Consider the following 12,864-nt stretch of genomic DNA (forward strand, 5'->3'; position numbering starts at 1 on the left):
TTTGATGGGCTGTCAGCGAATGGAGGACATCATCCCCAGCCTGTCCTTTCTCCCAGCTATTGTGGAATAATTTATGTAGTTCATTCATACATATTATTTCACGGTGGTCTAAATTTTGGTTGTTAGGTGTTCGGTATTTTTAATGTCTCTTCTCCCATCTAATCTCTGCCTATCTCTCCTAGTGGTCAGCATCTGTATCTTTTTTGGGGGAGAAGAAATGGAAGAGAGGTTCTTTTAAAACTGTACTGAGCTTGTGCATAAAGTAGAATGTCTACTATGTTTTGCAACTCTTTAAATCTGTCGTTTTTTACTTGTGCACAAAAATGTGTATTCAGCCTCTTTCAGATTATTTGCTTATTACGTATCTTTAGTAATAAAACTAGATGGCAAATAATGGGTTTATGGTCTTCAAGGAAAGTAGAGCAAAAAGTACATATTCTGACAAGTATTAAGTGTTTTTAAGTAGGTTGTGCTTCAAATTGTAAAAAGACTTCATAAATATATGATTTATTCTAGGTGAAAGTTACACAAGAGTTGAAAAACATTCAAGTTGAACAGATGACAAGACTTCAAGCCAAACATCAAGCAGAATGTGATTTGCTTGAAGATATGAGGTAAGGTTATAGTAAATAGTTTGATAACTTATCTATCTCTGTTTCCAAGGACCTTTGAGTTGTTAAGCTCTTGGATCTGATGATGGAATTTCTTTCTTTTTTTTTTTTTTTTGGGTCAGTCATGGGGGCTGAACTCTGGGCCTGAGCGCTATTCCTCTGCTCTTTAGCTCAAGACTAGCGCCCTACCACTTGAGCCACAGCTCCACTTCTGGCTTATGTGGTGCTGAGGAATCGAACCCAGGGCTTCATGCATACAAGACAAGCACTCTACCACTGAGCCACCTTCCCAGCCCTGGAATTTTTTTTTAAATATTATTTTATTTTATTTGAGAACATACTGTACAGAGGGGCTACAATTACATGGGCAGGATAATGCATACATTTCTTACCAAGCATTGCAGCCTCCTCCTTTGTTTACCCTTCACCTCCCTTCCCAGCCTCCCCCCTGGAATTTTTTTTTGGGTTTCCTGCTTTAAGACTGTTAGAACTTTTATTCGGCTGGAACTTGTAACTGAAATTACAACAGAACAAACTTCCTTCAGTGGAGAAACCTTAATTTACAGATACTGTTAGGAAAGAAACAAAGGGCTTAAAGGTGTTAGATTATGATCAATGAAAGAAAAGTTATTTTTTCATCTGTTTACTCTTTTGAAATAAAATTTTTTTTTTTTGCTGGTCATGGTGCCTGAACTCTGGGCTTGGGCACTGTCCCTTGAGCTCTTCAGCTCAAGGCTAGTGCTCTACCACTTGAGCCACAGCACCACTTCCAGCTTTTTCTGCTTAATGTGGTGCTAATGAATCAAACCCAGGGCCTCATGCATGCAAGGCAAGTACTCTACCACTGAGCCACCTTCCCAGCCCCGAAATAAAAATTCTTATTTACATCTTTTCACTGAATTATAACGGCTATTTACTGACTTTAACAATTTTACACAGGTTTTGTTTTTTTGTTTTTTGTTTTGTTTTTGTCAGTCATGGGGCTTGAACCCTGGGCCTGGGTGCTGTCCTGCAGCTCTTCAGCTCAAGGCAAGTGCTCTACCACTTGAGCCACAGCTCCACTTCTGGTTTTCTGAGTGGTTTATTGGAGATAAGAGTCTCACAGACTTTCCTGCCTGGGCTGGCTTTGAACTGTGATCCTCAGATCTCAGCCTTCTGAGTATCTAGGGTTACAGGCATGAGCCACCAGCACCGCCTACACAGGTTTTTTTTTTTTTTTTTAAACTGACACCTGTAGTTAATGGTTAATATCTGGGGTGATTCAGTCAACCTTAGATGATTGTATATTAGTGCTGTTCATTACTGCATGAAATAACTTTGTCTTTGAATGATAAATACAACACAAACTGTGTTTCTCATATTTTGTTGTTACTTATATTTATAATCAAGATAAATTCAAACTTGATAAGACATCTTCTAACATTTCAAAAATGAGTATCAGAAATGTTACACACCTGTAATCCCAGCACTTATGAGGCTGAGCCAGGTGGATTACAGGCTCAAGGCTAGCCTGGGCTATATATTGAGAACCTATCTCAAAAATAAAACGGAGGACAAAATGAACAAAAAGAAATGAGGGTATTGTGAAAATGAGAGGGAAGCATGATTTAATTTATTGAAAGAAATGTTAATTAACAATCATTGTACAAACTGACAGGTCAACATGTATTTTTATAAATAGAAAAGATGATTTGCATGCTGAAATAGAGTGGCTACAATCCTTATTTCCTTTGAGTACCATAGTTATCAAGTGAGAGGTTTTGAGTGAAGGTATGGCCCCAGTAGTAGACCATGGGCCTTGAGTGAAAATTCAAGTGACTGAAAAATATTCTTATTTTAATTCTGAGTTATTTTCTTTCTCCTTTTGTTCTTTTCTTTTTCTTTTTTTGCTTCTTGTCGCTACAAGAGGAAAAAAAAGGTTCTTTTAAGTGGTGCTGAGTATTGAACCCAGGCCTTGTGTACACTAAGCACACACTCTTTACCGGCTCTTCTCCTTAGTTTCAGTGGGTTTTTTAGATTAAAAAAAAACTCCTGTGTAAGATACCTATGGCTAAGTCTACCAATATATTTTTATAGAAATCTCTAGAGGAAGCAATCAATTTTCAGAAGCATTTCAAGAAGGCAAAATTAGTGTGTAAATGAAGATTCTGTGTGGAGTGTGGATGGTCACTGGTCATTAAGTCTTGCTGAGTATATGTGTCTTCTAAGAATTAATTAAATTCTTTACTTCTGTTGCCTGTATGCAAGAGTTTAAGGCCTAGACTATGGACTTTGGAGTCAGTGTCAGATTCGTGTCAAATGTACTTGATGCAAGTGCTTAAGGTCCAGACTATGGACATTGGAGTCAGTCTTCAATTTGTGTCCAGGCTCTGTTACCTTCTAGATGTTCTGGATTCTGAAAAAACAACTTTCTTATTCTAAACTTCAGTTTTCTTATTTGTAAAATGGGGCAGTAGTGGCCTGCATTCACAAAGATTGTGCACTGAATGTTGATATGGCATGTATTAGGAAAGTTGATGTAGATTGTTGTTCCTGCTGTTGTTTCTTCTGTATATTTTTGATTAATCAATTCTGATTGTACTGTTACAATATTCTAGTTATCGTAACTGTGTCTTCATATCTTCTATATCCCATCTCACCTTTTTACTCTGTCTTCTCCATTGCTGTCAGTTAGTTTTATTATATATGAGTTCTCTGAGGCCTTCTGGATAAAGGCTGGCCACCTTGTCATGGCATACATGACAGTAGCTTCCCTAATTACTATCTTGGCATGCCTATGCTTACTTGTTCTTCTGTCCACTCAGGGCATCTGATTATTTGTGTATTCGATACTCATGCATTTGCTTTTGCTGTTTCCATTGCCTGTTGATACCCTTCCTGCCACTTTTTCACCCGATAATCTGGCTACCACTACCTCTGCAAGTTAATTGCCCTTTGTGATCTCAAAGGATTTCAACATTCTTATGTGAATTCTTTGAAGTTAGAGGCCAAACCTTAATCTTTTTTGTAACTTTGTACTTTTGTAATGACAAAATTATCAAATGAATATAACTGTTATATTTAAATGTACCCTTATTTTGTTCTTGGTAAAATATTTTATAAGGGCCTGTAGAGGTATCTTTCTGCTGACCCTACTTTATACTTTGATTTACATGGGCACTTTATACTGTGCTATTTGATGTAGACTGTATATTTATATATAAACAGTAAGTGCAGAGATTGGTGGTGCACCATGGATCAGCAGATTATATTTTAAAGGAGTCGGTGTGCTTTTCTATTTATTTGACATCTATCTAGTTTTGACTAGAGTACTGTATTGCCAGAGGAAATGTGATTGAGGTCCCTCTCAGTCTCTGTCTCTGGGTGTTCAATTTAAGAGATTTAATTGTTAGAGTATGCTATGGTGAACGTAAGGTTTATTATTTGACACATTTTATGAAATGAGATGACTGAGCCACATGTTACCAAACATTGCTACATAATTCAACTTTCTAGAAACAAGGATTCTTTTCCCCTTCTCATTATACAGAACAAATGTGAAAGTGCTGAAAATTTTTATGATTTCTCTTATTGGGAAAAGAATCCGTTGTGGAAATTATGCACCTTATTGACTCTTTTGGGTATGTCCACCCATAAATATTCTTTTTTTTGTGCTGGTCCTGGGGCTTGATCTCAGGGATTGTGTGCTGTCCCTGAGCTCTTTCTGCTCAAGGTTAGCCACATGGGCTGGCTTTGAACTGCAGTCCTCAGATCTCAGCCTCTTGAGTAGCTAGGATTACAGTCGTGAGCCACTTGCATCTGACTTCCATGAGTGTTCTTAAGAATGTATTTTAAGGAAGTGGCACTGTGGCTCAAGTGGTAGAGCATTAGGCTTGAGCTGAAGAGCTCAAGGACAGTGACCAGGCCCAGAGTTCAAGTCCCATGGCCAACAAAAAAAAAAAAAAAAGAAAGAAAAAGAAAAAGATGTATTATAAGCAATAGGGTTATTGCAAGGAAAATATACATGCACGTCTGAAATATCACCACAGAACCCCTTAGTGCAGTTAATAAACACTTAAAAAAATGAATGACAGGAAGAGTAAAACACGCTCTGTTGGGGATAGAATACCAGCAGAATCAGAGAGGGCTAATAAAGAGGGTGACTGAAGGTTAAAATGGTCCAAGTAACTTGTTTACATGATATATGTGTATGTATATATATGCATATATATGTATACATACATATATAATGTACATTACATGTAATACATATTATATATACACACACTGAAACCCTCCTGTACTGATGTATGCTAACATGCTAATATTAAAAAAGAAAAAAAAAAAGGCTGGGCACCAGTGGTCCATGCCTGTAATCCTAGCTACTCAGGAGGCTGAGATCTGAGAATCCCGATGAGCAGGAGAGTCCATGAGACTCTTATCTCCCTCCAGTTAACCACCTGAAAGCTGGAAGTAGCTCTGTGGCTCAAGTGGTAGAGTGCTCCCCTTCAACTGAAGCGCTGAGGGGCAGCGCCCAGGCCCAGAGTTCAAGTCGTTTGACTGACCAAACAAAAAAAGAACATTAAAAAAAATTGGCATTGTAGTGCTTACCTATAATCCCAGGTTGAGGCAGGAGGATGGAGAATTTGAGGCCAGCCAGGGCTATATAATGAAACCCCACCTCAAAAAATCCTATCTCAAAGAACTAAAACAAGAAAATGAGAAAAAAAAAAACATTTCATAGAAATGTTTCGGTTCCCCAAGGGGAACTAAGGAATACTTGCTTTGGTGCTGCTCACAAACTCAATAAGCCCATAAATTACTTTATATAAACAACACCAGTTAATCTTTAAAAAGTCTCCATTAGCTAGGCATTTTCTTATACTGCTATACCATAGACAAAGGGCTTTAAAATCATTAGCTTTAACTTTTCTATACATACTGTATTGGTTAAGAACACACAATTTTAGATGCCTTAGTAAGAGAAATACTTGAAACTGACATTCAAATAAGCTGTAACATTAACTTTAAAACATCACCAAGTCATCATCTACTTGTTGTCTCAATTTTATTTTTTTGGTGCTGGAGATTGAGCCCAGTGCCTGCTAAGCATGCACTCTATCATTGAACTATACCTTCAGTCCTTCCCAATTTTAAATAGATTGCAGTTGAGACTAGATTGGCAATTGGCTTTAAAATTGATTTAACATAAGCAAATTGGCGTTTATGGATACAGAAATGATAAAGACCAAGATCTGTCTTACGCAGCATTACAGTTTACAGAACGATTTAAACTAATATACCTACCTTCATTCAAACTGTAAAAACCCTGCTGAAAATCTATATGACACCTCTGCTCATGAGTGCATTTTTTTTTTTTTTGGGTCCAGTGGTGGGGCCTGAACTCTGGGCCTGGGCGCTGCCCCTCAGCTCTTCAGCTCAAGGCTAGCGCTCTACCACTTGAGCCACAGTGCCACTTCCGGCTTTTTTCTTTTTGCTTATGTGATGCTGAGGAATGGAACCCAAGGCCTCAGGCATACAAGGCAAGCGCTCTACCACTGAGCCACCTTCCCAGCCCCATGAGTGCATATTTTAAGGGCTCCATCACACCTAGAACTGTATATGTGTTTAAAAATTTAGTGACAGTTGTGAAGAGTGTGTCCCCAAATTCTATGCAAAACATTTGAAAAATAGTGAAATGCTAGCCTGAGAGGTTTTTCTGCTTGTCTCTTTCCTGCATCTTTGAGAAGCACAGGCTTTTACTGTGGCAAGCCTAATAATAATAAGTGTCATATGATAAAAAGAGTTGAGGTCTAAATTCTTGTTATTAAATCCTGGCCTTTTATTTAAAGTTGGAAATTGTGTGAGTTACAGTAATCATAGTTTGTGAGTTATAGTAATCAAATCAAGCAGTTGTTCAAACACAAATTTACTATTACCAATTTATCAAGTATTGCTTTGTATAAACAAAGATACACATAAAATCAAGCTAGTATAAGTCTAGGTTTGTGAAAACTGAATTAAAACATGGAATTTTCACTTGAGACCCTTAGAAAGTATGACTGTTGTTTTCTGAAAATATGCCTTGCTAGCCAGGCACTGGGGGCTCATTTCTATAATCTCAGTTCAAAGCCAGCCTGTGCAGACAACTTCAAGAGATGACCTTCAGTTAACTAGAAAAACCTAGAACTAGAGATGTGGCTCAAGTGCTAGAGCCCCAGCCTTAAGTAAAACAGTCAAATGACAATGTAAGACCTAAAGTTTAAATCCAGTAATGGGGTAGAGGTGGAGGCCATTTTAAATATATCATGTAATGTGGTGAACACATTAGTAGATGCATCTTCGTTAATATGTATATTCAAATATTGAGTGTCTGTATGAAAATTCCTTTGGATATAAGTAGTGTAAATTTTTTCATTTTATTATTTTTAAAAATTATTGAGAGAGGGTCTTGTTCAGTAACTCAATCTGGCCTGGAACTCATTGTTTAATCCATACTTGCCTTGAATTCTTGACTCCTCCTCCTGCCTTCAGAGTACTGGGATTACACCAGAGTACTGGGATTACACATCCTGTCTAGCATCTGATTTTCAAAAGTCTTTTAGGTATAGTGACACATTTCTTTTCCTTTTTCTTTTTGTTGGTCTCAGGCCTTGAACTCAGGGTCTAGGCGCTGTCTCTGAGCTCTTTTGTTCAAGGCTAGCACTCTACCACTTTGAGCCATAGCACCACTTCCAGTTTTCTGGTGGTTATTGGAGATAAGTCTCAGGGACTTTCCTTCCCTGACGAGTTTAAACTTATAATTTGTTTCTTTCCTTTCTTTCTCCTTTTTCTTTTTTCCCAGTGATACAGGTTGCACACCTGTAATCTGGAAATCTGAAATTATCTGCTAAGAAGGTTTTGGATTTTAGAGCACTTTTGTCTATGTAAATATTCTAAAATCCAAAAAAAACTCTGAAATATGAAGTACTTTTAGTCCCAAGCATTTTGGATATGGGAGTTGAAATACTGAATTGAAGTCAAAGCTTACTTATTCAATGTTCATAACTTAAGCTGCTTGAGAAGGGAGGGAGGAGTTCTGACTTTTTCTACCTGTCTTAACAAGTGGGATGACCTTTTAAAAATTCATTGTGACTGGAGATGTAGCTCAGCAATAGAGTGCTGTAGCATGTGAAAGACACTTGAGTTTGATCCTCTGCACTACAAAAACAAAAAACTCATTAATGATCTCTGTATTCCGGCTTTTTATATATACTGTGTTGAGTGGAATCTGGGTCTTTTTTTTTTTTTTTTTCTTGAAACTGTCTCATTATATACCTCAGGCCAGTCTTAAACACTATCCTTCTACCTCAGCCTTCTGAGTGCTGGGATTATAGGTGTGTACCACCATGCGCAGTATGTTTTTCTTTTCTGAGACTTCTACTATTCTCTTCCCTGGAACTTTACCTTCTCACCAGATTCTCTATTAGTTTCATGCTCAACTTGTTAGTATTAATTCATTCATTAAAAGAGGGCATATATAGGAGCTGGGAAGGTGGCTCAGTGGTAGAGTGTTTGCCTTGCATGTATAAGGCCCTGGGTTCGATTCCTCAGGACCATATAAGCAAAAAAAGCCCAAAGTGGTGCTGTGGCTCAAGTGGTAGAGTGCTAGCCTTGAGCTGAAGAGCTGAGGATCAGTGCCCAGGCCCAGAATTCAGGCCCCATGATAGACAAAAAAAAAAAAAAAAGAGGGCATATAACTTCTTATTCTTAACATAAATAAATAGCAGGTACTTTTTCTTAAAACAAAACACAACGCAGTGCCAGGCACTCGTGGCTTATGCCTATAATCCTAGCTACTCAGGAGCTGAGGATCAAGGTTCACAGCCAGCCCAGGCAGGAAAATCCCTGAGATTCATCTTCAATTAACCACCAGAAAACTGGACATGGCACTGTGGTTTAATGTGGTAGAGGCTAGCCTTGAGCTGAAAAGCTCAGAGACAGTGCTCAGGCGTCAAGTTCTAGCTCCATGACCAACAACAACAACAAAAAGATAGTGTGGGGCTGGGAAGGTGGCTCAGTGGTAGAGCACTTGCCTTGCACGCATGAGGCCCTGGGTTCGATTCCTCAGCACCACATAAGCGGGAAAAAAAAAAAGCCGAAAGTGGTGCAGTGGCTCAAGTGGTAGAGTGCCTTGAGCTGAAGAGCTGAGGGACAGTGCCCAGGCCCAGAGTTCAGGCCCCACGACCGGACCCCCCCCCCAAAAAAAAAAAAAAAAAAAGATAGTGTTATCTTGTAGTCCCAGCTCAGGGACAGCGCCCAGGCCCTGAGTTCAAGCCCCACAACCGAAACAACAACAACAATAACCCCCCCCCCCCAAATCCACAACATATTAAGCTATAAACAGGAGAGCTTTATGCTGAATGTGACAAGTTCCTCTCTCTCTTTCTCATCTGGAATTGTGAATGGAGATATTAGTGTGATACAGCTGTTTTCTTTGCTTTCCTCCCCTTCATTTCTTTTAGGGATGCATTTGGAAGCTGGCGTGTTGGGAGTATAAGAGGAAAGATAACTTATTTGCTGTTAATCAGGAACATTCCATTCTTTGGGGAGATTTTATACTGATGCATTTCCTGTTGATATTTGCTGCCAGCAGTAGACAAGTACAGTTTACTTTCTTTTTAGTTTATTATTTATTTTTTTCCTCTTTGCTCTCAAGGCTTCTTACCAATTATGTTTCTAGATACTAGAACCTATGTGGCTTTGTTTTGTTTTGTTTTGGTTAGTATTGTTTATTCTTATGTGCTGAATCAGAAAGTTTTTTGCAGAGACTCAGAATATAAAGAACCTTCTTAGCAGATACCTTTTTTTTGGGGGGGGGGGCTGGTCATGGGGCCTGAACTCTGGGCCTGGGCGCTGCCCCTCAGCTCTTCAGCTCAAGGCTAGCGCTCTACCACTTGAGCCACAGTGCCACTTCCGACTTTTTCTGCTTATGTGGTACTGAGGAATCGAACCCAGGGCCTCATGCATGCGAGCAAGCACTCTACCACTGAGCCACCTTCCAACCCTTAGCAGATATCTTTAGGAGCTTATTATATAGTATGAGAAAGTTCTAGACTATTAGAATGTGGTAGCTATATTGTGTTTGGTTATCTTAGGTGTAGGTGGAAACTGAAGCACAGCTTGATGAAGTAATTAATTTTGGTGAAGTCTCTAAGCTATTGTACTCTCATTGTGTTTCTCAAGCTGTATGTGTATATTGGGGGCTTGAAATCAGGGTCTCTTGCTCAGCTTTTTCAGTCATGCCTGGTGCTCTGCCATTTGAGCCATACCAGCTTTGGCATTTTGCTAGTTTATTGGAGATAAGAGTCTTGAGGGTTTGTGTGCCTGGGCTTGCTCTGAATCTCGCTATCCACAGACCTCAGTTTGAATAGCTAAAATTATAGATGGGAACCACTAGCCCCTGGCTTCCCAAGCTTTTAACCAAGGAACCAAGTATTTGCTATCAAAATATGCATTATTAGCTGAGTGCTGGTGGCTTTTACCTGTTATCCTAACTACTTGGGAGGCTGAGATTGCTAGGATCATGGTTCAAGGCTAACCCATGCAGAAGAGTTTGTGAGACCTCTGTTAACCCACAGCTGGGTGTGGTAGTATATACGCCTCATACTCTCATATGTGAGAGGCTGAGATTGGGAGAATTGTAGTTGCAGGTCAGCCTGGGCAGAAAAATCTTCAAAACTGTGTCTCAATCAACCAAAGCTGCTTGTTATTCATGTACACTGGTCATCCTAACTATGACTTGAAGCCTGCAATAGATGAATTGTAGTCCAGGTGCATGCCCATGCAGAAAATGAATGGTATGTAAATAAAAATAACTTGTGCAAAAAAAGGGTAGGGAGAGCTGGAAGCATAGTTCTGTGGTTGAGTGTCTGACTAGCATGTGTGAGGGCCTGAATTCAAATCCCAGTAGTCAAAGGGAGAAAAAGATTCAGAAGAGCTTAACTCTTTTTGAGTTCAAATTCCAGCACTATTAAAGGGGAGAAAAGGATTCAGAATAGTTTAACACTGAAAGTGACCAGTTTTATCTTTTTAAAAATCAGGCATGAGAATATTAGATACAAAAATCTGACTATAAGTTTAAAAGAGCTTTGACAAGTATAAATAAAAATTGTGAGATAGGTAATACCTCACTATAACTGGCAGTATCTTTTCTTAGTGGGACATAAAATTGCATGATGTATCATGAAAACTTTAAGTTGCATATCAGTTAATGGACTCAGGTCTTTCCCTTCATTCCCTAATCATTATTGTTTGCTAGTCACTGTTCTTCTAGCCACCAGGTGCTGGTGGCTCAGACCTATAATCCTAACTACTCAAGAAGCTGAGATCTGAGAATAATCATTTAAGCCAGTTTAGGCAGAAAAGCTCTTGAAACTTTGATCTCCAAATAACTAGCAAAAAGCTGGTAGTGTAGTCATGGCTCAAGTGGTAGAGCACCAGCAGTGATTGAAAAAGCTGAGAGTATGAGGCCTGGAGGTCATTCCCAGTACTGGTGCAAAAACATACATTTGTATGTACACAAGCGCGCACACAACCTAGATCTTGAGAGGGAGATTTGTGGTACTGGAGGTTGAATCTGGGCCTCAAGTTTGCTACACAAACATCTACCAGAGAAGGAATTTAAATGATTTTAAAACTGAAGTTATAAGGAAAAAGATCAAATAAAACCATACTTAGTGTTTCTTTGGAGAGAGGCAAAAAATGATTAAAAAGATGTGAACATTAATAAAAGATAACACAGAATTTCATCTGACTAAATGAATTTAAAATTTAAATATAATATATCCTTTCATATTATGGTCAGTTGTAGAGGGAAGAGACTAAGAAGAAGATATAAGCTAGGCAAAAGATGAAATACAATATGATAAAGTCTTTTTAATAAGATAGTTTTTTTTTTCCATGATCACTGCTTATTTAATTGAGTCAAAGTTTTGGTACTACCTCTTCCTATTGCTTATAAGCCATTCCTCAAAGTTAGTGACCTTAAAATTAAAAGAGTTGATTAGATTTTAAATGGGATAGTCATTGTAGTCTACTGCAAGTTATTTTTAAGATTTTAAATGGGGGTAGTCATTGAAATCTACTGTAAGTTATTTTTATGATTTACAGACTTGAATGGAGAATACTCTCCTGACTCAAATGGAATTAAACTAAAGCTAGTAAGGTTAATCGGATGTGGTGGCACAAACCCAGTAATTCCAGTACTTGGGGCTACATAGCAAGATCCTATCTTAGAAACAAAAACAAGCAAACAAAAACAAGTGCTGGATACTTTTCCTTGACCTGGTCGTTTTTTTAGCCACATCTAGATAATTAAATAAGAGAGATAGTGAAGGTGATCTGGTGTGATAGGGTAGGGTTATATATTGGAATAAGTGCTGCTTAGGAGCTTACTACCAGGGTACAACTCCTACTGCTTAGTCTTTTATTAAGTGTATGATTTTGGATACAAGTCATTTAAACTTCACTGAACCTTATGTTTCTTATCTGTAAAATGATAATAATTATAGTACCTTATGGACTTATTTTGATAATTAAACCAAGTAATGCATATAAAATATCTCTTGCACAGTGTGTAGAATGTAATAGGTGTTCTACAAATGCACAGGACTATAATTTTGTTAACTAATTGAGAGCATCAATTCAGAAATTATGGTCTGTGACTTATCCTCCAAAGAGTTAACCTGAAGTTGGGATCTGTAATTGCCAAAGATAAATTCTTCCTATGACGCAAAAGCATCTCTTTCCCCAAAGCCAGTGGTCTAGGTGTCTATTTCATCTTTCTGTGATTGTAATATGCTCTTATTTATTGCTGATGGCTTTTACAGCTTCAGTTATCATATTTTTTATAAGATTATTTGAGGTAGAAGAAGAGGAAAGAAGGAATTTTTCTCCTTGCATAGCTGTTACCCTTCTCTTCCTTCTTTCCTTCTACTAGGGAAGATGGTTTTTGCCAGTCCTTCTTAATAGACTTAACTTGATAGTCTCATTGATTAACTTTACTTCATATACCATGCATGCCTCATGTAAAGGAGCCTGAGAATTTATCTTCTTGGAAGTTGATCTTTACTAAGAAATAAAGTTATAGTGGTGTAATGTGACCTTTACTATGTAACTGTTTTGCCTAATCTGTCACAGGACTCCATTTCCAATTTACTCCTGTTGATTCTCATAGTAGTATTAAAAATACATTAGTCTTCAAATATGAAGTACATTGATAGAATTTCAAATG

The 12,864-nt window shown here is 38.2% G+C and overlaps 1 protein-coding gene across 2 annotated transcripts in view; it reads left to right on the forward strand.

The window, feature by feature from the left end:
* Nucleotides 1-12,864, forward strand: part of Fchsd2 (FCH and double SH3 domains 2) — a 222,768-nt gene that overhangs the window by 1,587 nt on the left and 208,317 nt on the right. For both annotated transcript variants that reach the window (XM_070035064.1, XM_070035065.1), the window contains exon 2: nt 517-614. In XM_070035064.1, the coding sequence (XP_069891165.1) occupies nt 517-614 (98 nt within the window). The remainder of the gene's footprint in view (nt 1-516; nt 615-12,864) is intronic.

This window comes from Dipodomys merriami, unplaced genomic scaffold (genome assembly GCF_024711535.1).
Source record: "Dipodomys merriami isolate MVZ:Mamm:240054 unplaced genomic scaffold, mDipMer1.0.p SCAF_25, whole genome shotgun sequence".
Lineage (NCBI taxonomy): Eukaryota > Metazoa > Chordata > Mammalia > Rodentia > Heteromyidae > Dipodomys > Dipodomys merriami.